This window comes from Dipteris shenzhenensis, chromosome 8 (genome assembly GCF_047967505.1).
Source record: "Dipteris shenzhenensis isolate YYH24624 ecotype China chromosome 8, Dip_SZ_1.0, whole genome shotgun sequence".
Lineage (NCBI taxonomy): Eukaryota > Viridiplantae > Streptophyta > Polypodiopsida > Gleicheniales > Dipteridaceae > Dipteris > Dipteris shenzhenensis.
The window spans coordinates 22,378,660-22,404,762 of record NC_141603.1 but is presented as its reverse complement, the minus strand read 5'-3'; the positions used below and the strand labels follow the sequence as shown (position 1 = coordinate 22,404,762).

Genomic DNA, 26,103 nt, shown 5'->3' with positions numbered 1-26,103 from the left:
CCATGCACTTGCATTACAAGCTAATTGGTCCTTCAAAAGGGGTCCAGTAAGTGGCACGCTACGTACCACTAAAAAGCTCTCTTCAAGCAGACACACTTGCCTTGATTTCTCAGATGTACAATGACAAAATTTTAACAGATTTGAATAGTGTCCAAGATAGCTTAACCAACAGTTTGGCATACAGAAGAAAACTCGTGACTTCCAAAACAAAACAATCTGGTCGTTGTAAATGGCCATTCCTAATAACAAGGCCGCAACTACTTTGGCCCTCCCTCCTCATACACATTTGAAAGTGTTTTTGAGTTTTAAAATACTTTCTTGTTGTCAAACAGAGAAACCAGGACTACTTGATAGTGCGGCTGTTCCTGGCACCAGAATTGAATTCTGACTATTTTTACCCACATGAAAAAACAGGCGTAACCGGAAAACTGCTCTATACAAGGTCTAGTACGTGGAGACTATTGTCTGTATATCCTTATAGTGAGTTCACTAAGGCCACTCTTAAATCTGGAAACAATAGGTTTCTAAACAAAAGCTCTTGTGCAACAACCTGGAAACAATAGTTTTCTGACACCTTTGTTACATTAAGCTCTTTATACAAAAGTGTCATGGAGGATTCCCCTTCCCCCCCCTGATTTGACAAAAGGCAACAACAGCAATACCTTGAATAGATTAGGCCCTCTCCACTCCATTTGATGCAAGTCACTGCCAGCGTATGTCCACTGAGACAGATCGTACATCTCCGCATGACAGTGTCCCATATGCGTACATCACCATCCTTGCTTGCACTCGCAAAACGCCGGCAAGGGGATTGAAGATGAGCAGGCTCCCACGCAAGTGATGTAATCCATTTCTTATGCCCCTAAATGCCAATACATAAAATCATACTTTGTATTAGCTGAATTTTTTTGAATTTTATGGAGTCGTTAAAACAACTGCAGGAAAAAATAAGGCACTTTGGCAGATATTTTAAACCTACAGCAGCAAAATATATCTTTAGTCCCATAAAATTCCACTCATCTCTTACAATCACTCCTTTCACAAAGGCCTATTTCATTCATAATGCACTTTCACAGAAACCAGTAAGAGAAATTAGCATACACCACCAATCATATTTTATGCTTTAATAATGCTCACTGCACATTTTTTCCAATTCTCAGTACTTTCCCAAAACCCCAATGGAGCTTTGTTTACTCATCTACTCAAGGAACTATCTAAGGAGAGACAATTGACATAGATGACCACTTCAAAGTTGTCTTCAGATTGCAGCTGGTGTAGCTGCATTTCTGAGTCAAACGCTTTTTGTTCACAACTACCGTTACCTATCTACATACCTTATACTGCTCTTGCATCCATGTTCAATTACCTAATTGAGACAGATGCTTGTATCCTTCCAAAGGCGACTGGCCTAGGGAGCTCTCTTTGAGCGTCATCCTCCTTATGTTTAGTGCCTGAGTAGAAAGAAGGGAAGTGCAAACAATGGCACGTAACAAAAATCGCAATAAGTGAGTGCCACAAGAAAATGGAATCGAAATAGGAGCAACACCATCGCATTACATAACCTATCACAAGTCCATGGCGGAGTTCACTGCACACTCCATGATGAATGGCAGTGCGAAATCCCCACAACCTTGTGTCGTAGATCACCTCTTTACTTGCTCGCCCAGCCCCTTAGGCTGATTTGGGCCCTCAATGGGCTGTGGGAAAGCCATGAGCAGGCCTCCCTTTTTGCTGCCCTTTCCAAATATTCTAGGGCTGTTTCGAGTCCTTACAAGGCCCCTTTTCCTCTCCTTTTCGTGCTATCCGATCCCTTCACGGTTTCTTCTTCCCCATTTGACCTTTCCAAATGGTTGCAAATACAATGTGTGTTCTAGTGGAGGGGTGTGCTCAACATGCATATTGACAAGGCATGTGTTTGCATGTGCAATTACGTCCTGTGCTGATGATGTGGCTTGTGCCACATGTCAATCATGAGCCAATAGGGCTGATGTGGCCTATTGAGGTGCCTCGTTGATTGGACTAGCCCTTCCTATCTCCCCATTCTCCTTTCCTCCTATGTTTTCCTTGAGCTAGGAGATGGTGGTTTTTGTGTTTGACTGTAGCTACTGCTTGCTCATTCCCCGCTTCGCCCCACCTCAACCGGCAATTCATCCCTTGCCAGAACCAGATAATGTCATAAATAGAATGTGAACCAGTTGGCAATGAATTATTGATCTAGCAAGGTCACCAATTGGTTTGGCAAAGTATTATGCTCAAGATGAGGTAACATGACGTTGGAAGGGCGGATTGGCATCTTCCCCTTAAAAGGACCGACAATGTGTATTGCGCTTCATGTAAATGGTTAAAGGGGTTAAATGTCAAGGTCGTCTGTGAGGGTATTTCATGACAAGGTGAGTCGAAAGGCCGAAGGCCTAGGTGTTCCTCTTTTTTTTTCCAAATAAAGGACTTCTATTGAGTATCAATGAAACTCCAAGAGCTAAGGTCAAGGGAGAAGTACATCATGCAAAGCCATGAGAAAGAACACCCTAATAGGGCAAAATCAAGCTCCTATAAGAGAGCCAAAAAAAATCCATGATTGAAGCTAAAGAATGGGGAGCCACTCCACTCCCTGAAAACAACAGTCCTCTTGGTAGAGGCTGCCCGGGAAGATCCTTGCATGCTCCCCCAAACAGCCACCAAGGTTTGTACAGTATCTGTCCAAATACTAGTCAGTGTGTGTGCAGGGTGGACTTGAGACCCATCCTCAGCCTTTGTGCATCTGGATCTCCAAATTGTCATGCTGACATTCACCAGAATGTCCCATTAAGTAATCCACAAAGGTATGTAGATTGTAAAGAGAGCCAGGAACGTCATCCAGAGAGCGCGACTCAACCAAATGTCATCGAATCAAAAAAAGGGGGCATCTAAGTGGAGCCTTAATTAATGGACATGTGGCATTCTAGAATTATCTACGGAGAATAGGGCCTTTGGAGAAAATACACCTGAACAAAAAAGCATGAATTATTTGAAATGTGAGTCTGTACTGCAAAGCAAGGCTGAGAGGAGATTCTTTACGCAATCACCTTAGGTTTGTTTTGTGTAGATTGGTATCAAAGCGTCTAGCAGATTCTGAGAAAAAGCCATTGTTTATCGAGGTCAATACTTATTGTTCATTCTTGATTCGGGCTACCTTGTCAAGAAGTTTTTATGCCACTGTCTGTTTAATTTTATGCCACTGTCTGTTCAATTTGAGTAAGGAGTGGAAAGCACTATCCCACTATGGAGAAGGAAGTCCTTTGCAATTAGTCGACCAGTAGCTGCAACCGACGGGTGGAATCCGAAAGCCTCTCAGAATCACAAGAATGGCCACTCCTTGTTCTTTCCTCTTAAATCTAGAATCTTTGAAAAGCTCTTTCCCGAGACTAAAGGAGAAGAAGAAAACAACCCAGCCTGTGCCTTTGAATGAAACAGGACTTCTACTAATGTCTAAACTGAGATACTAGATAGCAAGAATAGAAGATATAGAAGAGAGACGGAAGGAAAAGTCTCTCTTACTAGGAAGAGGGCATGGGAAGCGGCAACTCTCACGAGGCTGGCTAGCTTGATCCTAGATTTAGTCCTTCTTGCATGTACAGCTAGTAGGCTGATACTTGAAAGTGCCAAATAATCATAGATAGAATCTGAATTGTATTGATGTTGAATGAATTGCAAGTGCAACTGAGCCTCTTTTTATAGGGCTAAGGAATGCGCCAACGCACAATTTTATATGGGATAATACATCAGGGGTGCCACCTAGCAAGCCGTCATGCAAGCCTAATAATACTACTAAGTGTACAAGGAAAATACCATTGTTTACAATTAGTGGGACCCCTTTATAGACTAACAGGGCCCATTACTTAGCTGACTGCTAAGCTAGAGCCCAACTAATGTTACAATCCCCTCCATTTAGAGCTTAGGGCCATCAGAACAAGCCAGATATGATGTACTAAACTGTAGACCATTGACGGCCTGTCAATTCCTTCTGCCTTAGACATAAGGCTGCAATGTGGGGTCGAACCCTAGGCACTGTTTATACACAATGTGATCTTCATATGTAACTCTGTATATCATGATGATCAATAAAACGCTTCTATTCTCCCATAAGGAAAAGAATATCTTGTGTGCAACTCTATCCCTTCCTTTTATCTCATTTTTAGCGATAATGGAGAACCTTACCCACCCAAATGAAGAGACTATCGATTTTCCATGATCACGTTACAAATATGAAAATCTCATCATGACCTTATTCGACATTCCAAAAAAAAATATGCATTTTGGAAAGAGCAAGCTATTTTGGATCCTGATGACTACACGTGCCTTATTGTAGATGGCATAGATCAGAATACAACAACATTGCCTCATTTTATTGCCACTCCACCTAAATTACAAGGAAAGCACTTTCTAAAGACACATTTATGTGGAGTATTGGTGCATGGAATTAAGTTCTTTACAGATATATGGATTGATTCCTTGCATCTACATAATAGCAATCAAGTTGTAACATCGATTATAAAGGAAATTCACAATGTACATGCAGAAATAGGTCGCCTACCACTGACTTTGAGAATACAAGCTGATAATTGGTTGTTGAGAAAATAAGAACGTACTCATGTTTGCATTCTGCTCAATGCTAGTTGCTCATAGAATCTTCAATGAGGTCGAATGTGGATTTTTGTATGTTGGGCATACACATGAGAATACCGATCAGGTTTTTAGCACAGTCTCAAGAGAGCTTAAATGCAAGGATGTGGAGACAATAGATGACTTGGTAAGAGGATGTGGGAAGCAAGTTGGTGGTCGTAAGGAAAGTACGGTATGTGAGAGGCTCAAAATAATGTATGATTGGAAAAGCTTCATTCTACCTTTCATACAAACGGGTGGTGACGCATTGACAAGTTATACCAATCTACACTACTTTCATTTTTTTTCAAAGGATGAAAAACTAGTAATGCAATGGCAACAGTATTCTCATGATACAAAATGGGAACCTGAAGAACCTTACAGTCTCTGAACTTCAATTTCCAGCAAGGAAATTTATCCAACATGGGCTCCTATACAAGAATTCAATGAGAGGTCTAACTGTGAAATAGAAGGATTAAAAGCATTTATTACATACAAAGAGGAAATCCTTCGGAGTTATCCCGATTCGAAGCCTACTTGGAGAGAACACACTACCACTATAATTAATAAGACACACAAATTAATAAAGGACCTTGAGAGAATGCGAGGCTCAAAGGATGTCGAGGAAGAATGCAATTTATTTTGGCCAAATGTTCATAACTATTTGCACCCAGCTCCAGTCTTTGAAAATGAATTTGTATCAATACTCCCACGTCCATATTGTGGACCAAAGCAATCGCCTCTTACACTCCATGCATATATTAAGAATGTGAGATTCCAGCACATAGGGAGAGGGAGAATCAGGGACTCGAGAACTCTCTATTGATGGAAAAAGCCCAAAAATCTGAGCACTTTGCAAATTCGATCCTCTAAATGGGTGACACGTGGGAAAATAAGATCCCTGGCACTTCTAGCGATGGACTTTTGCCTAGAGGTAACCCTTTGGCTCAGGATATGATGCTCCAAATTTCAGAACCAATAGATTACAAAATCCCCTTGATCTGGCCCAAAACCTGGCTGTGATACCAACTGAAACAGGACTTCTTCCGCTGTCTACTAGCCGGTACCTAGTTTAGAGATACTAGATAGTAAGAATAGCAAAAAGACAAGGGAGAGAAAAGGAGAAGTCTCTCTTACTAGGAAGAGGGCATGGGAAGGGGTAACTCCCACGGGGCTGGCTAGCTTGATGCTAGATTTAGTCCTTCTTGCATGTACAGCTAGTAGGTTGATGCTTGAAAGTACCAAACAATCATAGAACAGAATTTGATGTTGAATGAATTGCAAGTACAGCCAAGCCCCTTTTTATAGGTCTATGAAAGTGGGCCAGCACACAATTGTATATGGGACAATACAACAGGGATGCCACGTGGCAAGCCCTCATGCAAGCCTAATAGCACTACTAAGTGTACAAGGAAAGTACTAAAGTGTTTACAATTAATGGGACCCATTTAAAGACTGGGCCCATTACTCAGCTGATTGCTAAGCTAGAACTCACTAGTGTTACCTAGAATACCAGGAGATGTTCGACATGATAGTGGAGGATCACAGACATGTAGATGCACAAATGTGTGATTGAGTATCGCTGTTAGATGCAAGAAAAAAACTGCTTGGGTACTGGCAAAGAATTACTTTAGGTAACTGGTGGTTGACGACAAGTTCAAGAAGTTGCTGAAAGGTTTATGCAAAATCGAGCCGAACTGAGAGGCGCTAAGATGACCTGACTACAGCGATTGGCAAAATTTCATGCTTTGGTTTGTGGGCATCAGCAATGTTTGCCTCCTTGTCTGTTCGCTGTGGGCTATATGCTATGTATAGATACCCTTCTGTTAAGAGACTTATTACTGACAAAGAATGGAAAAAGTGAGGGGGGATCGTGGTACAAAGTTGAGCCTCACTTCTCCCTCCTACGAAAATTGGCCTATAGAAATGACTTTTGTGTGTATCCATTGCTAAGTTAGCGAATAGTGAGCCTAATAACATTTTATCTAAGCCCGGTAACAACAAGGTATACATCCTTTAGTCATATGAAGCTAATTAAAATAAAAGCGCAAGTAGCCAATCATGATGTCATTGTGTTGTTTGACTCAGCGTCAACACCCAATGTAATTAACTTCAAGCTTTGGAAGGCTGAAACTAGAAACCAGCCCGTCTGACTATGCATATACAATCAAATTGGCACATGAAAGTTGTTGAAGATGGGAGCAAGAAGCAAGCAAGAGAGCAGAGAGCAAAACGTAGAAGCTTGAATAGATAAGATTGTGAGTCTACAAGTGAGGAGGTGGTTTTGTCTCTTAAAACCACACTAACCCACTAACTGTGGTTAGGGAAAAAAACCTCTAGTGAGGGAAAAGTGCCCCTAACTCACTTATGAATTACATTGGTCACTGCCTAGAATATGCCAATAATTCTAACACCCCCCTATAGTGCCAATGTGATAATGTACAAGGAAGTGATCAATCACCAAAATGAGATATGTTCAAGGCATTGCGAAATGCCTCAAACTTCTCACGTGGAAATGCTTTGGTGAAGATGTCTGCAACATTGTCATGTGTTGACACATAGATCATACTGATCTCCCCTGCATGAAACTTCTCTCTGACATAATGATAATGAACCTTAATGTGCTTCATGCGAGCATGAAACACAGGATTCTTTGCCACTGCTATAGCACTCTGACTATCAGTGAGAATTGGAGAAGGACCCTCCAATAAGAGATGAAGATCAGCAAACAAACGATGCAGCCAAACATATTCAACTATCGCTGTGAAAGCTGCCCTGTACTCAGCTTCACATGAGGAAGTAGTCACAGTAGATGCGAAGAAATGCAAGCTTTGCCCAAAAAGAAACAATTACCACTAGTGGACTGCCTGGTGTCATAGTCTCCAGCCCAATCTGAATCACTGTAAGCATGCATCTGCAAGTCACTCCCCCTGGAAACATCAACCCATAAGACTTTGTGCCTTGCAAATAACAGAAGATGCGTTTTACAGCCTGCCAATGTATTGTCTTTGGGTTGTGCATATATCTGCTCACCTGAGATACTGCATACTAAATATCGGGCCGTGTATTGCACAAGTAGATGAGGCATCCAAAAGCCTGGCTGTAAAATGTGACATCCACTGATTCACCTGCATCATACATAGTAAGCTTCAGCCCCAGCTCCATGGGAGTGGCTATAGGCTTACAATCATGCATGTTGAACCTATCCAAGAGCTTCTGCACATACTTGGATGGAGTCATAACGATGCCACGCTTGTCTTGTATAAATGGGATCCCCAAATAAAAATTTAACATGCCCAAATCTATCATGTCAAATTCAACTTTCAACTCAGATTTGAAATCTGCAATTATTTCCTCATTTGACCCTGTGAGCAGCATGTTATCCACATAAAGAATGATGACCAAAATATCCCCCCCATCCTTCTTGATGTAGAGGGTGCTTTCCGTGGGACTATTATGTAACAGTTTTTGAACATACTTGGATTGAGACATAATGATACCACGTCTCTCTTGAATGAATTGGATGTAACATGCCTAAATCTGACATGTGACTCTCAATTCAGCCTTGAAATCTGCAATTTTATCACCATTTGGCCCTGTGAGCAGTAGGTCATCTACATAAAGAATGATGACCAAGATTTCCTCCCCATCCTTCTTGATGTAGAGGGTGCTTTCCGTGGGACTATTATGTAACCCCTTACTTGCCAGGAATGCATCAATCTTGGCATACCATGCACGTGGGGCTTGTTTCAGCCCATATAAAGCTTTGTTAAGCTTGCAAACCTGAAGTGCATTGCCAGAAAGCTCAAATCCAGGAGGTTGTTTGACATAAACCTCTTCCTGCAAGTCCCCATTAAGTAAAGCTGTTTTTATATCCAACTGATGGACTTTCCAAACAAAATCGCAGCCATGGCAATAACTGATCTGATAGTTGTCATCCGGGATGTAGGAGCAAAAGTCTCCTCATAATCTATGCCCTTCTTTTGTGCATAGCCTTTGGCAACCAGCCTTGCCTTGTACCTGTCAATGGACCCACTTGGCTTCCTTTTCACCTTGAAAACCCACTTGGTACCAATGGCATGCTTACCTGGTGGCAAATCCACAACATCCCAAGTCTGATTTTTCTCAATAAACTGCAATTCATTGTGCATGGCATTCATCCAGTGCACATTATCCTTGGCTTCTTCAAAAGTTTCAGGTTCTTCTTCATCAAGAAGAGTACCTGCATAAGTTGATTTAACAGAAAGAGCCCCCCCTACGTGCCTTGCTGCACTACGAGTCCTGCCAGGCAAAGGTGGCTCAAGTCTACTCTCCCTGAGAGTTTGTTGCATGTATCTCTTGAATCTCTTGCTTGACAACATCATCCACTGCCTGTGGAGGAACAAAATCAGCATGTGGCTGAATCGGGGCATCTGGAGCAGGTGGAGGTTGCTGTAAATTCTGATTTTCAGCATGAGCATCAACTGGGGAACCAAAAGCAACAGGAAGCATCCCCTCAAAAATATCATCTGAAGAAGCTGGAATAGTGAATTCAGTATGCATATGAGCTGAATCTCTGAAAAAATGACATCTCTACTCACAAAAATCTTGCATGTGGGAAGATTGTAGAGATGATAGCCTTTTCTTTGTGTACTATACCCAACAAAGATACACTTTAGTGCCTTATCTGACAACTTACGTCGAAACTCCACAGGCACGTGGGCATATGCAACACATCCAAAAACACGAAAGTGATCCATTGAAGGCTTTCTCCCATGCCAAGCCTCATAGGGAGTGATTGTCTTTAAAGCCTTTGTGGGAACCCAATTCAAAACATAATTGCGCACATGAGACATTCGAGCCAAAATCTATGAGGCAACTTCTTGCTAGTGAGCATGCATCTATCCATCTCCATGAGAGTTCTATTTTTCCTCTCCGCTTAGCCACACCACACACACCACATATGACGCACGACACCTACCACGACATACACTTTGATCACAGCCTCTCCCCTGCCTACTCTAGACGCCTAAATAGACTCCTAATCTACATCGATCACATACCACTCATAGAGGACCGTGCAGCCATTAGCCGCACACTCCACAAGGCTGCCCTCCAAGTCTTTCCCCACACCACACGGTCCAATAGACCACCACCTCTTGGTTCTGTACCCTGCAACAACTGGTACAATGCGGAGTGCAAGGCTTCTCGCTGACAACTTTGACTTGAAACCAGGTGTCATCTCCCGAACACACCAGACACGGTACGCAAGTACCGACGTCTCATACATCGGAAGAAGCAGGCATTTCTTCGTCGAAATGAGGAGCTGTTGAACATCTTGTACAGCAACAACTCTAAGGAATTTTGGCAAAGATTCCTTGAGCGTAGGTCTCCATCACCCCTCACTGACACAAGAGTTTGGCACACATATGCACGCCATCTTTATGATGTCCCACACCAGCCTACTCCAAATCTCATACACACACCTCGCCCCACCACTTGCACGTTGTTCACCAGAGGGGGAGTCAAGGATGCGACATTGAAACTGCACAATGGTCGAGCTAAGGACCACGAGGGGCTATGCACTGAGTTTAACGCATATAGGATCAACACGTTAGCCCCGATCCTAGCAAAGCTATTCAATGACGCTGTTTGCCTTGGCTTCCCCCGCACTTGGACACTCAACACCATCACCCCCATCCACAAGGCAAGGGATCCCATGAAGCCGAGTAACTACACGACTATCATGATTGGACATGTGATGTCCAAGATCTATGCAGCAGTATTGGATGCGTCGGTCAGCTTGTCTACAGAGATGAGAGGGCTCAGAGCATAGGGTCGGGCCGGTTTCAGGCGAGACCAGAACTATGGATCACATACTCACACTCAGGAGTGTCATAGAGGAGGTTAGATCACGGAAGGAGAGGGTATATTGCTGCTTTGTGGATTTCCGCAAAGCCTTTGACACAGTACCTCGAGCTCGACTCATCACACGCCTACAGGCACTGGGATTTGACCAGGAGATCATCTGGGCAGTCATGGCACTTTATGAGAGAGTCTCAGGCCGAATTCGGATAGGCGCAGGTTGGACAGATGAGATCTTGAGCACCATAGGGTTCAAGCAGGGTTGTCCCTTATCACCAACCTTGTTTGGCCTCTACATCGACGAGCTTGAGACTTTCATGGGGGCTTCCGGAGGGACCAATTGCTCACTTGCCGGGATCATCATCAGGATTCTTCTTTATGCAGATGACGTGGCACTCTTGTTGTCCACACCCGAGGGGCTCCAGCGACACCTGGATGCACTGCAGGTTTTTTGTTTATCCCATGATTTGGAGGTCAACCTTGGCAAGACCAAGGTCATGATCTTTAACACCTCTCGAGCAGTCATGCTCCGAGAGCAGTTCACTTTCTGTGGGTCACCGCTTGCGATCATATCCTCATACACTTACCTGGGGGTCATCTTCTCCAGCCCGATCTTCACGATGAGACCAGCGATGCAGGCCAAACTGAGCAGGGGATACGCCCCACTGGCTTGGCTAGAGAGACAGTGCTTCCACTCCCACTTCCACGACCCTCAGACCAAGGCTCTTCTCTTTGACTCCTTGGTCCGACCAGCCGGTATGTATGGCAGCCCTTGTTGGGGACCTGACATGTCAGATATAGAGTGGACACGGGTGGAGTGCCTGCAGATCCTTATGCTCTCACAAATGATCCGGGGGAAACCATCTGTACCACGTCATATCATTCAGGCCGAGTTTGGTGCTTCTCCACTCCAGCTAGATGCAGCCTTTCAAACCATCACATATCTACACCGGGTTAGATCATATGGGGACTGCACATCAGGGAGACAAAGGTTGCCTTGGTTGGCTCTCGATTCCTCCATGAGGAGGGCAGCAGAGGGAGACGAGCGAGGCTGGTATGCACGAACTCACAGATGGTTTGTGAGACTGGGGTTTCACATCGATAGGATAGCTCCTTTTCAGTACAGTTTGGATGCCCCCCCGGTACTCCCACCCACCATCCTGATCGGGCCACACACCAACCAAGTCATTCGAGAGGATCTCCTACAGCTACACACCTTTAGGACCTGGTTGGAGCCGAGGGAGCTTCTAGTGAAGCTGAGCTTCTACAGAGATCACTGTCTTCGTATTTCGGAGGAGGGATTCATCACACCACTGGGGTACACTGAGCTACACATGCCTCACTCACTACGGATCTCCATCGAACAGTTTCAAATATCATCGCACCACCTCCACATAGAGAGCGGCAGAGCAGAGGGGATCCCTAGGGAGCATCGCATATGCACATTGTGCGACTGTCAGGAGGTTGAGTCGGAGGAGCATTTTATTTTCAGGTGCCCAGTGTACTACGAGATCCGAGGTCACTACCACTGTTTCTTCAGAGACAGCTTCGGGGCCCTTTCCAGATTCCTCGCCTACCCAAATTAGAGATGCCTCGCGGCCTTCATTCACGAGGGTGTCTAACACAGAGAGTACTTACTCAGGCGACGAGGCTTGGCCACACCACCAAACACCTCTCAGAGTAGGATCACAGAGTTCTTCCCATCGAGTGATATTGATCATCCAGTCTCTAGCCGCAGACATGACAGAGACCCCCACCCGACGACCGCAACACAACACACGAGGCATCGAGGGGAGACACACTCTGGGAGACCTCCCGTCACTGTTTAGACCCGGGACACGTCTCACAGGAGTCACGGTGGCTCTGGTCTTGAGTCGAGCCTCCTCTAGGAGACCGAGACGCACGGCAACCCTTGACAGACGCCAACGTCCCATCACCGGCTACGCACCACCAGCCAGGGCGACATGACATACGAAGGATTCAGCTCCGCTCCAGTCTTTTTCCTTTTCATTGTCACACCCAGATGTATTTGACTATGTATGATCAAACTTAGGACTCAGCACGGGTGATGATGCTCGTTTAGTAGCTCCACCCTTACTGTGGTTTGTATCAGGTTTTCTTTCAATCTCATAGACCCATCAGTCTTCCGAAGACTCTAATAAAATTTCTTTCTTTCTTTTCTTTCTTTCTCAGCCTTGCAATTTTGCTGAGGGGTAAGCCTCACTGTGAGCTGATGTGTGATGCTTTTCTCCTTCAGAAATGCCCTAACTTCATGAGACATATACTCCCCCCCTCTATAAGTGCGAAGTGTCTGTACCATGAGTCATGTCTCATTTTCAACCATGGCCACAAAGTGTTTGAAATTCATAAACACATCTGATTTTTTCTTCGAGCCATAGACCCAAGTATAATTTGTGTAGTCATCTACAAATGTCACATAATACAGATAACCACCAAAAGCACGTGTCCTCATGGGACCACAAACATCACTATGTATGAGCTGTACTTTGCGAGTAGCTCGTACTGCACCATCCTTTTTAAAGGGAGGTCTATGCATCTTACCAAGGATGCATCCCTCACAGGCATGAGGAGGAGGTAACTCCAAAGAAGGCATTGCATCAACCATAGCATGCTTTTGAAGTGTCATCAAGCTGCCATAGCTCATGTGCCCATATCTGGCATGCCATAACTCCGCATCTGCATGGCAGCAGTGGGAGTGCTTACTGCAAGTGCAAGATCGGATCTTTTCTCATAAATATCAAGCTGAAAAAGACCCCAATACAAAGTGCCAAACAGCATCAAAGCATAATCATTATCTTTGTCTCGGACTAAACACTTAGCATCATCAAAGAGAACCTGAAATCATCCTTGATTGAGAGAGGACACTAAAAGTAAATTCTTCTTTATCCCAGGCACATAAAGAACATCAGTAATTCTGAAATCTGTGCCATCCATGAAGGTAAGTATAATATCACCCACTCCACACACTGAATAAGAAGAATGGTTTGCACATGTCACCTTCTTTTTAGCGGGTAGTGCATGCAGAGATGCAAAAAGACTCTTCCTTGAGGTGATGTGCTTGGATGCACCACTATCAAAATACCATGTGTTCCACTAGTGTCTCATTGACACTAAAAGAGCATGCATCCTTCAAAGGGTCACAAATGCAAGTCAGGAAAGCATATGAGTCGTCCTCAAGAGTGGCTGTACTATCTGACCAGCCACAGGAAAATCGGAAATGCAAGACAAAAAGGCATAATCCTCTTCCACAAAGTTGGTTGTAACATCCCCTCCTTCATGTGCATGAGCTGATGCATCTGAGATAGCCATACCCGAATCCTTTTTCTTCTCCTTTGCTATTCTTTTCTTGCATTCACCAATGTAGTGACCTGGCTTCTTGCAGTAGTGACAAATGCCCTTCTTGTTCTCTGCATCACCTTTAGCCTTATGAGAGGGCTGTCCGGAGTCAGCTTTGTGCTGATGTGTGGGCTAATTTCCATCTTGCTTTTGTTGCCCTTTCCCTTTGGGCCTGAATTTAGAAAGCATGGCATGCTCGCCAACCCGTGTGGCTATGTTCTTTCTTGTTTGCCCTCTGCAACAAGAGTCCTAAAAGAAAGAGGATTGCTACCCCCCCCCCCCCAATGAAAATTTCAGCGAGGTATGAAAACCAAGATATGACTCTGGAAGAGAATTCAGAGTGGTGGTAATCATCTCTGAATCAGGAATGATCTCATCTATATTCAGCAATTGTTCCCTCAAATCTTGAAGCTTGGTGAGGTGAGCATTCATGGAATCACCCTCATCCATATGTGTGGAAGATAGTTCTCTCTTCAGGAATGAAACCCGGACATCATTTCTGGCTGCAAACATGCTCTCTAAAATATCCCAAGCTGGCTTCGAGGTCTTGCATTACCGAATGTGAGGAATGATAAACCTTTTGACAGAAAGGGAAATGACTAAAAGAGCTTGTGCATCACGAGAATCCCACCTTTTCTGTTCTGGTGTGGGAGCCACCAAAGCAGCTACTTCTGCTCCTACCACTTGTCCTGCACCTTGACCTCTACCCCTGCCTCCACCTTGAATAGGAGTGACAGGTGTAGCCATAGTTTCTGTCTTGTTTCATCTCCATTGCTATAATCCCATAGATGTCTGCCAACTAAGATGTTGCGCACCATAAAGCTGCACAAGGAGTAGTTGGTGCCATCCAACTTATCCTCCTGTGTGAGGACACCAACGACCTCATTGGGATTGTTCTAAGCCACATCTGCCAGACAACTAAAAAATGCAGCAAACCAGACAAGTGAAATCCCTTCCTGGGATGTATAATGCACAACCAAAGTCTGCAAAAATCTGCCCAAAATGACAATTTGTTGTCACAGCAAAGGCTTAAAATGCACCAAAATGCTCTGCAAATGCCCAAAATCTGCAAAATTTGTCTGCAAAAATTGGCAAAAGTCTGCAATGTCACTCAAACTGAGTCCAAAACTACTTGCAAAGCTCCCAAATTATCTGTCCACTGCCAAATTGCATCCAGAATGTAAAAGCCCCAAATTCCTGCAAGAAATTGCAACTCAAAGAGGGCAAACTGACCAAAATCCCCAAAGTTGCCAAAATTGCACTTTGCCTACAAAAGCCCCAAATTTTTGGACAAACTGCAGTTTGCTTGCAATGTCTGACAAAAAATTGCACAAAAGCACTCCAAAACATGCAATGTCCCTGAAAAGAATTCAAAAGCCCCAATTTCTATGCTAATAGAAGAACCTGCAAAGGAAGGTGTCTGCAAAGTAATCCTGCAAGAAGACCTTGCAAGGAAAACCTGCACAATGTACAGACACTAAAGAAGGGCACGAACGCCAAAGAATAGTACAAACACCTGCAAAATGTATGGAAATCTGTACTGTGTACGGACTTGCAGCAACAATACGGATCGCGACTGTACGTACGGTGTACGGTGTACGGTGCAAATGAGAAGTACAAAAATCTATATGAAAGTACGGACTACCTAAGGTGTACAATGCATGTACGACGAACGGGCGGGGTGCAGTGTACGGCATACAGACGAGGACAACAGGTTGTATGGACAGTCGACGGCGTACGAATAGTCAGCGACAGTACGGATTGGCATTGGTTTCCGTACAGTCGTACACACTGTACGGACGAGCTAGTACAAAAATGTTGTACATACGACCAACAGCAGCGGGCACTAACGTCAGAAGCTTGGACTGGAGGCAGGAGCTCAACGAGGCTCTGATACCAAATGTTGAAGATGGGAGCAAGAAGCAAGCAAGAGAGCAGAGAGCAAAACGTAGAAGCTTGAATAGATAAGATTGTGAATCTACAAGTGAGGAGGTGGTTTTGTCTAAGTGACAAAACCACACTAACCCACTAACTAAGGTTAGGAGGAAAAACCTCTAGTGAGGGAAAAGTGCCCCTAACTCACTTAAGGATGACATTGGTCACTGCATAGAATATGCCAATAATTTCAACACAAGTTTGTACTGAAGTTTTGGCACCAGACGGTTACCTAGTAAAAGCTTCAGATTGCGATTGACTAGGCTTGCTCGTGCAAATAGCCCTGGAAAATGCATGGCATTCTAAGAAGAATCTAGCTATTGATTGGAAAAAGCACATGTATCAGTTCATGATGAATGATGTGCAATACGTTCTACAAGGTGAAAAGGATTTACCTCAAGGACTATTGCTCTCTGTAATGGAAGTTCAAGAAATTCCGAAAGGGTTCTTATTTCTTTGTAAAACATCGGTAGAGTCGATTGGTGATCTATCGGCCAACACCGAGGTACCTAAGATAGAGAAGATCAAATCGCAAAGGAGTCCTCTGATTGTTCTAGGGATGAGTTGCCTTATCGGTTACCTCAAGAGCAGAATGTTTAACACAAGATTAGACTTACCGAGGGTAGAACCTGTAAATAGGTAGGTTAAGATTTGTTGAAGAACCTAAAGTTCAGAGGCAACTAGAAGACTACCTTAAGATGATATAGATTAAGCCCAATTTCTCACCTTTCGCTATTCGCAATGATATTGATGAAGACAAAAGATCATACCTTTTGTCTCTATATAGACTACATAGAATTGAACAATATCAATATTAAGCGCAGGTATCAAATGGCTCAGATTGATGATCTGCTAGACGCATAATATTCAGCAAGATAGATTTTAAGAGTCGCTATCATCAGATCCGAATTAGGGCCGAGGATGTACACAAAACTGCATTCAAGAGCAGATTTAGACATTACAAACTTTTGGTAATTTCATTTGGGCTTACCAATGCTCTGGCTACACTTGTCATGCCTATGAATGACGTATTACGCACGTATATCGAGACATTCATAGTACATTTTATTGATGATAGTCTTGTTTACAACAAAAGTATTGTTAAGCATCGTGAGTACTTAAGTGTTCAATACTTTGAGGAAAGCCAATCTATTTGTAAATAGAAAGAAAACCATGATGTGCATGGTTAAACTTAAGTATCAAGAGTTCATTATTACTCCCGATGGAGTTGAAATGGATCCGGTGAAGATGGCTGCGATATTAGTGTGGCCAATCCCACAGAATGTGCCTATTTTGCGGTCATTCTTAGGGTTTGTCAAGTTTTATCAGAGGCATATCAAAGGATATTCCAAGATAGTGTCGCCCTTGACTCGCTAACCTCAGAGATAAAGTGCCTTTTATGTGGGGGCAGAATCAACAAGAGATTTTGAACTATGAAGGAGGCACTGGCCTCAAGTCCAGTGTTAAACCTTGTTGATCCTTAGAAACCATTTTTCCTAAAAACCAATGCAAGTGACATTGTGGTAGGAGTGCTTCTTCAAAAAGGAAGGCCAATAGCCTTCGAAAGCTTTCTCTCCCTCAGCATAATTGGCCAACTCATAAACAAGAGTTGTAGGTTGTTATTCATGCTTCGAAAGCATGGAGGCATTACTTATGGTTAAGTTTTATGTGGATGTGGACCACAATACTTTGAAGTACTTTTCTAAACAGCCTGATCAAATTGGATGCCAAGCTAGGTGGGCAGAGCTCATGCAAGAGTTATATGAAGATTCAGTACCAAGGAGGGAAGGAAAAAAAGGTTGCTGATGCATTGTCACACATTAGGCACAATAGGCCTACTTCATGGTGTTGTAAAAACAGAACTACCTCTATTTATACTAGTTCTAACTAATTTTGGATAAGTAGATAGCCTTAGAGTAGACCACTCCAAACAGGAGAGTAGAAATAACCAGTTTTAGCAAAGAATCCTACCCTATCATGAGGTCTAGGCTATAGCAAGCAGCTTCTCTCATTATCTTAGTTTTAGAGTTAAGATGCTGAAGTAACAAGGACGTACCTAGAGTTGAAGACGAGGTAAGTCAGGGACTAGACTTACAAAGTAGTAAGGGACTGCACAAGGACAAACAAGGATTATTCCTTATTGAATTCCAAGCTGAGCAGTGAGCCCTGCTGTACAATCCAGTTTCATTAAATGAATGGAAGTACAATGATAAGATGAGTGCATGTGGGACAGCCAAGCCTTTTATAGAAATTAGGACAGGCTGTTTTACAACTGTGCGTATGGGATAATTCCCCAAAACTGCCAGATGATAATTCCCCAAAACTGCTAGAAGCGCAACATCCTAACAGCCTAAATTACAAAGTACTACGTAAAAGGCTTAATAAAATGTCACCAAACTACCCCTTTTATTACAGTCCTCCCCACTCAAAAAGAATTTGTCCTTAAATTCTGAAAAGTCAATGTAACAGTAAAGCAAAACAGTGAGAAAAGTAGATGGTACTGGATCATATCCCTGCATCAATGATGATGCCCAAAGCCTCCCCAATTACTGCATCAGCTGAGTATATATGGATACTTCTCCACAATAGATGAGTGCTGCCAGGAGGACTCGCCATCCGGAAGGTCTCTCCATTTAATGTAGTGTTCCACATAGGATTATTCCTGAGTACATAGTCCCAATGATCTTCTCTGGAATATATGGAATCTGTCCTTCCTCATCCATGGGAGGTAACTCCTCAAGTGCTTGTTCAGAAGGACCAAAGTACTTCTTCAAGAGTGAGACATGGAATACATCATGAATTCTGAAAGATGGAAGCAGTTCCAACTGGTAGGCCACTTCACCAACCCTTCTTAGAATTTTGTATGGCCCATACAATAACTATGTGCAAGCTTAGTATTTGTGTTTTCCTTCAGAGAAGCATATCTGTCTTGTGGAGCCTGAGAAACACACAATCCCCCTCCTCAAAGTAGAGTTCTCTTCGATACTGATCTACATATAGTTTCGTACGGGCTTGGGCCTTAATCATATTATCCTTGCATCGCTATACTAAAGCAGTCATGTGGGCCAAATCATCTTTTGCTTGTTGGTTGGCCATTGCACTATCAACAACTGTGAAAGCCACATGAACTTCACAGCCATACATAGCTTCATGTGGGCTCATCCCAATGGAGGTATTTAGTACTATTATAGCAGAATTCAACTAGATCCAGCCATTTGTCCCACGTTGTCTAGGTGTCGAAACATAAATATCTAAGGTATTCTTCCAGCCATCTATTTACCCTTTCTGTTTGGCCATCAGTTTGAGGATGATCAGCAATACTAGGGGTGAGATGTGTGCCCATATATTTAGACAACTCCTGCCAAAAATGCCCCATGAATTTGGCATTGCGGTCACTCACAATTTCCTGTGGAAATCCATGCAGTTTGAAGACATTTTCCATAAATTGGGAAGCAATCATGGAGGCTGGATCTTGAGTTTTGGTGGGTATGGGGTGTGCAGCATTTGTGATCCTATTAACCACAACATACATACTGTTCCAACCTCTAGGAGTCTAAGGTAGACCCGTAATAAAGTCCATGGATATGTATGTCCATTTACCTTTTGGAATAGGTAGAGGTTGGAGCAGACCAGCTGGGCTGAGGTTTAATTCTCTGTCTTGTTGGCATGGCTTATAGCACTGCACATAATTATACACATCCTTCCAAAGCCCCTTCCAATTAAAACTCTGCTTCACTCTCTCATAGGTCTTGAATAACCCTGTGTGACTCGCCATTAATCCATGGTCTTGTTGGCATGGCTTATAGCACTACACATAATTATACACATCCTTCCAAAGCCCCTTCCAATTAAAACTCTGCTTCACTCTCTCATAGGTCTTGAATAACCCTGTGTGACTCGCCATTGGTGAAGAATACAGATCCTGTAGCACCAGCAGCTTATACTTTCAGTTTTCAATAAGGAACAACCTGTCATGGAACCAAATCAGCCCATTATGTAACTTGTAACGTGGATGGTCAAGGCAATTGCGGTCCTCCTGGTCCTGAAACAAAGTTGCACTTGTTGGATCTGATAGGTATTCATCTTGAATGCCATGGATCCAATCCTTGTAGATTTCTGTAATAGAGGATAAAGTGCATGCCCACATTCTAGAGAGTGAATCAGCCACTATATTCTCCTTCCCCACCCTGTATTCAATGTCAAAATCATAATTTTGCACAATGGAAAGCCACCTTCTCTGTTTGGGAGATAATAGGTTGGACTAGGATAAGAAAAAACTGAGATCTCTATGATCAATATTCACCTTAAAATGACTCCCACATATGTAGTGATGCCATTTGTTGATATCATGCAATATGGCTAGCATTTCCTGCTCATAAATGTGCTAGGACAGCTCCTTGTCATCAAGCTTCCGGCTCTCATAGGCTATTAGTTAAATAATACGGCGAAGCCTAGAAAGTGGAAGGCTCAAAGTAAGCCTTCCACTTCATTTGAGTGCTTGGAAGGTTTCTGGAGCATCAGTGAGGCCTAATGCCATCACCTTGGACTGATATAGACCACGTTCATTTCTGAAGGCTGTTTTTGGTTCATCCTCCTCCTTCATTCTTACTTAATGGTAGCCTGATCTTAGGTCTATCTTTGTAAAGTACTTGGCTCCTCTCAGCTCATCCAATAAATCATCAATTCTAGGATAGTAAGTTCTTCACGGTCATTTTATTCAAGTCCCTGTAATCAATGCACATCCTTTATGAGCCATCCTTCTTCTTAACCCAAGCAGCAAAAGGAGACTGACTGTGTTTGATAAAATCCCTGTCCAAAAGCTCCTTGACTTGCTTTTCTACCTCCTCTCTTTCAGCCCCTGAAAGCCTATAAGGTGGTTTATGTAACGGTTTTGACCTGGCTCAAGCTTGATTGCATGGTCCACATCTCCCTTGGGAGATAAGTGATGAGAAAGATCAGCAAAAACATCTAAAAACTGCTGCAGCAACTCCTGCATTTCCTTATCCTCCACCACTGTCCTCTGTTTTAGCTGTGAATGTACAGCATAAAATTCACAATCCCCCTTGAGGTCCAATCCCCCTTGAGGTCCCTTGCTATTTTCTGGAGGATATAACTGTCAAGCCCATAAGTGTGATATTTTTTCCAGAATGCAGAAACTTCATGTACATCTTGTCCAAATCCATAGAGAACTCTCTTAAGGTCCACAGCCCAACACACAATACCAATAGGTCCCATATCTAGAACAAGTAGATCCCCAATAAACGTATAGTCTTCAAAGTTTACTTTGAGTGCCTTGGCAACGTTGTTTGCTGATGGAGTGCTCACCATTAGCCAATTCAACTTTAAGCCCATGATCCAATGTAGATTGGTTCAATCTTACTACTTGGACAGATTTAGAGTGTGATAGTTTGGGCACCTCCAGAGCCCATTATAGCCTCTCGAGAGATGCTGTACAAAACAGATTGAGTGTCCCAAAACACTTCATCATCCTCAACACAAGAGTTACCCTCACGCTCCCTACTATCAACCATATAATCATCGAGAATTTCCACATTCCATAGCTGGCATACTCTTGGGAAATTGTTCACCATTAATCATGGTTGTTTCCATAGGTAGAACCACCTGGATCAAATGGGAAAGAAGACTCCTTTTAGGATCCATGAACAACCTCATCATAATCCTTGACACTATTCTTACAATCTTGAAATCCAGAATATGCTACTAGATTATCAGAGGGTTGATCGTCATCAATCTCAAGTATCATGCTAACTTTTGCCCCTGATTTGGCCTTGCACACACTCCGATGTTCCGGGTCCCATTACTCTCCACAAAGATAGCACAGATTCTTTTCTTTTCCTGTCATAAATGAGTGCCTGAGATAGTTGGTTCACCACCGTCTCCTTCTTATCCCCTAGTTCATCCTTTGAAAAAGGTTTGAATGACGCCTTTGCATCCTCAGCCTTATATGCGTTGGTATGCCCCATGTTGCTGCCATACACTATAGGATACCTAGGGATAGAAGAGGTTGTAGATGATACAGAAAGCTTGATTTCATCAGTAGGGCCATCTTTCAATCCCAAAATGGCAAATGCCCAGGGCATTCTCCTTCAGATTGTACTTGGGTTCATAACTGCATGGCCTCCTAAAGAGTGCTGGGTTTTTGAGCTGCCACATTTGAGGCAATATTTGTCCTTGGACATCACCTATATTTATGAGATTTGTTTGGCTGGATATCTAAGTGTATTCTCTCAATATCTGCAGTGCTTCCTCTCAATAAATACATGCACGGAATGAGTTGGCATTCAAAGTTTTGGTTGTGGGATCTCAAGACTTCCTTTATTCCGCTACGTAAGGGTTAGCTGCAGTAAGCAACATTTACAGCACAAAGCTCCAATCCAATGCACATTCATCAGAACTTCTCATTGATATTAGTAAGAAGGTAATAATCAAACCTTCATGTTTTTTTTAAAGGATTCATATTAAAGACTTTTTTTAATCACTCCAAACCTTAGCATATTTGCATAATTATATTTGACATCTTGCATGTTAAAACAAAGCAGGATCTTTCAGGATGGAGAGCTTTGACTCTACCACAAATTCACATCTAAGTCAAAAGCTATTCCACATTGCTACAAAATATCACACAGTAGACATTCAGTTGCTAATTCTCTTGATTTCTCCTGAGAGAAAACAATGAAACTTCAGGTATCATATATTTTGTATTCATTAAAACTTTCATGTATCATATGTTTTATAGATGTTTGATAAAGGAAATTTTTTAACAAATGAATCGTACATTCAAGGCATTGCCACTAGCCTTGCCATCTTGTGGATCCCAGACATGTATGTCTCCATCCTTGCCTCCACTCACAAGCTGTTTCCCATCCGGAGACCAGGAAATACATAGCACCCAATTCTTATGTCCTGCAGAACCAATTTTCACCTAAAAAGGGCAATTAGGATTTCGATATAGTAGTTGTCTCACAATAGAAAAGACCCCCCCGAAACTCCAATCCATTACATGTACCACTCAAATGCAACCCAAATAATATAAGATTCCTAGTCGTTTCTGCTGATGAAAAACAAAATTGTGAACGCCAAAGCCAGAAGCATTACCTATAATAGTCTAGCCATATAAGCGTTATTGACATTTACCGAACTGACGTTAAGGAAAAAAATTCCAGCTCACTGACAGTTTAGATTTTCTGACCAAACAAAAAACATATTTTAAGTCTTTCCCTAAGGAACAGGGAGGTAAAGGAGTATTGGTTGAATAAAAGGCTTCTTTATTTTAGGCTCTCAATCATGAAGTATCTAAAGCAGCCCCCTTCTGTTAAGCACAAAAGTTAAACTACAGCTCGAACAAACCTAAGGTGAACAAAAATAATTCATTCCATTATTGCAAAAATCTCAACCTTGATTGTCAAACAGCAGCCTAAACAAACCTAAGGTGAACAAAAATGCCCAAGTAATAATGAAAGAAAGAAACTCTGGTAAGGTAGAAAGAGCACAGTAGGGGAGGAGTTATGCCAAATCATACCATGCTTGCCAGTGTTTTCAAAACACACACACAAACACCCAAAAAAAAAGAATATATCCAATCTTACAAACTAAACGTTATAAAATAAACAAAAGAACAAAGGAAAGAAGGGAGTTTGCAAGTGACTTTAAACAAGGTTATAAGTAAATGAGAAAGATAAAATAAAAACAACTTAGTAAGCAAAGCTATGCTTATGTTCTCATCAGTACCCCATAGCTGCCATCAGGGTTTCAAAAGATTCCAAAATCACTTGGGTAAACCTAATGCTTACTAAGCTTTGAAATCCCAACCAGACAACAAAAACTTCGATAGCAAAAAGGAAGAACAAAGCTAAAATAAGAGAAAGTACTGCGAGAGAGAGAGAGAGAGAGAGAGAGAGAGAGAGAGAGAGAGAAGTAGAAGTAGAAGTAGAATTTATTATCGTCCTCGGGGGGCCAAAAATTACCCATGGGACCTAATCATCAGTACAAAAATCTCCTCCGATGTGGAGGGCTCAATAATTTTCAAGTTCTTGACGGCACGAAAAAAGACGGGTGACAAAAGATCCCAACGTTGCCGAAGGGGCAATGGTGAGAACTAATGAGAGCTGTGTGGTGTCTACCAGTATCTGGTGGTAGTCGTCCCTGATATGTGTATATCTGGGGCATTGTAGAGCTACATGTGCCTTTGTCTCGACTGTCTATGAATCACAGAATCTGCAAACTCTGGCATGTCGTGGCAAATTCAGCCAAGCTCCTTTCTCTATTGCCAAGGTGTGTGATCGTGTGCGGAATATGGCAATATTCCCACGATAGAGAAGAGGGATGGGAGTGCTAATGTATGACTGAGTAGAGGCATCTGATGTCATGAATGATGACCAGCATAGGGGGTTTATTTGATCTTGGTAGTATTCTAACTTTGTCTTCTTTTCTGCTGTCAACCATTGAGCCTGTAGAGTGCATAGTAAGGACAACTGAAATTCTTGTAGATTGACCTTTTCAGGTGGCATAGTCAAGTATGATTCCACTTTCCATCTACAAGAGAGAGAGAGAGAGAGAAAGAAAGAAAGAAAGAAAGAAAGATATATTAACATCCGTGGAAAGCCTCGCGAGCCTATGGGACGAAGTGCAAAACACACCAAAAAGGGAAAAGAATTCATACAAGTGTCACGAGGACGTGAAAAGTGATGTAAAGTATCTTCGTAACTCAACCTACGCTTAACCCAAGGTTAACCATGGTTAAGTGTTGTAATGGTTTGGCCGTGAGGGGCTGGCTAGAGGAAGTGCACACTTCCTAGAAGTTCCTAAGGGCAAAGTCTAGGTGCACCACTAGGTCCTAGGGGCAAGGCAAAGGCTTTAAAAGAGGGGTCTAAAAGTTGGGCCCAAGGACAACCAACATTGTCCTTGGTATGGGAGTTAGGACTTTAATGAAGGGGCAAATGGCAAGGAGGAGATGCCATTTGTCATGCATGTGTATGCATGCCCTTCCCCCATCTTCCATCTCTCTCCCCTCACTCTCCCAGAGGTGTTGGACGTTTTTAGTTGTTCTTGTGCAGTTTTTGAGCTGTTTGAGCTGTTTCAAGTCTGATTTCAGCTGTTTTAAGCCGTTTTAACTCTGTTTTGATTGTTCCAAGGCTAGTACGCACTTCTAGGGAGTGCCAGAAGTCATTTCTGAACTTTCTGAAAATTTTCGTACGGACGTACAGACGTCCGTGCTCAGCTGCCTCCAACAAGCGCCCGAGGTTGTCTTTTGCTGTGCTAGACCTTTGTGCACATGTTTTTGGCTGCGTGGTGGCTTCTAGAGCTGTTTTGGAGCTGTTTTGAACTAGTGCAGGCTACAGGAGGAACTTTCCCTGCTGCTTTTGGCACCTTCTCTTAGGAGGACTCAGGCACAGATCCTGAGGCAATCATTTCGGGGCAAATCTGTGAACCATCTTTCCTCTACAGCTCTTTCTTGTTCACCCTCCGCTCTCTGCCTTCATTTCTCTCTTCTCCTGATTGCTGGAAGACACCTGCACCCTGCGGGGAGCCTGGACAGAGGATAGGTGCGAGGAAGGAGCTCGCCCCTCTGCCACAGACAGCGGGAGTTGGTTCCAGGTTCGGTTGTTCCTTGTTCTTTCTTGCTTTGCAGCTTTTTGCAGTGCATGCGTGTTGTGTGCAGTCCTTTCACGACTCCAACAGGTTCTAGGAAGCACCCAAAGGCAAGGGTGATCCTATGGAAGGCCTAAGGACAGTGTGGATGCATGTGATAGCCTTGAGGCTGCCTTGAGCTCAATTTGCCAGTGGTTTGGATGCCTGAATGCCTCTAAGTTGTGTCAGATCAGAAGTGAATGCCTAAGAATGCCTTGCTAGTGGGAATTCTAGTGGTGCACTGGGATTAGATGCCTTGAAGACAAGTAGAGGATTTGCAGAGAGGAATAATGTAGGGTTGAACCCTTGTTGTAAAGCATTTCCATTCAGAAGCATTAAATAAATACCGTAAGGGGCGCCAAGGCATTTGGGGCCAGTGGGTGCACTGTGTACTATTTTCATTGAGCAGGGGCATTCTAGCCTCACCTCTGTTGTTGTTGAAGCTTGTTTCTAAGTTGTGCTAAGTGATTTAAGTGACTGAAGCTTGCATTGTGGCTATTTATGAAGTTTATGACTGAGTAGAAGAAGATCACTGCCCTTTTGTTTATCGAAGGCCGGTTTCAGTGGTTCCATTGCCGGGATCGTCACCATCTTCCTACAGAGGTGGGCCCTGGTAGTGTTGGGTGAAGGACACCTTCAGTGCAATGTTGCTATAGCCATCAATCTTAGCAAGCATGTCAC

At 43.1% G+C, this 26,103-nt stretch overlaps 1 protein-coding gene across 1 annotated transcript in view; it reads right to left on the bottom strand.

Moving 5' to 3' along the window:
* LOC147899287 (WD-40 repeat family protein / notchless protein) overlaps positions 1-26,103 on the bottom strand; it is a 139,646-nt gene that overhangs the window by 53,191 nt on the left and 60,352 nt on the right. The window contains exons 5-6 of the mRNA XM_087377995.1: positions 22,571-22,698; positions 663-862 (exon numbers count right to left, since the gene is read on the bottom strand). Coding sequence (XP_087234121.1) covers positions 663-862; positions 22,571-22,698 — 328 coding nt within the window. The remainder of the gene's footprint in view (positions 1-662; positions 863-22,570; positions 22,699-26,103) is intronic.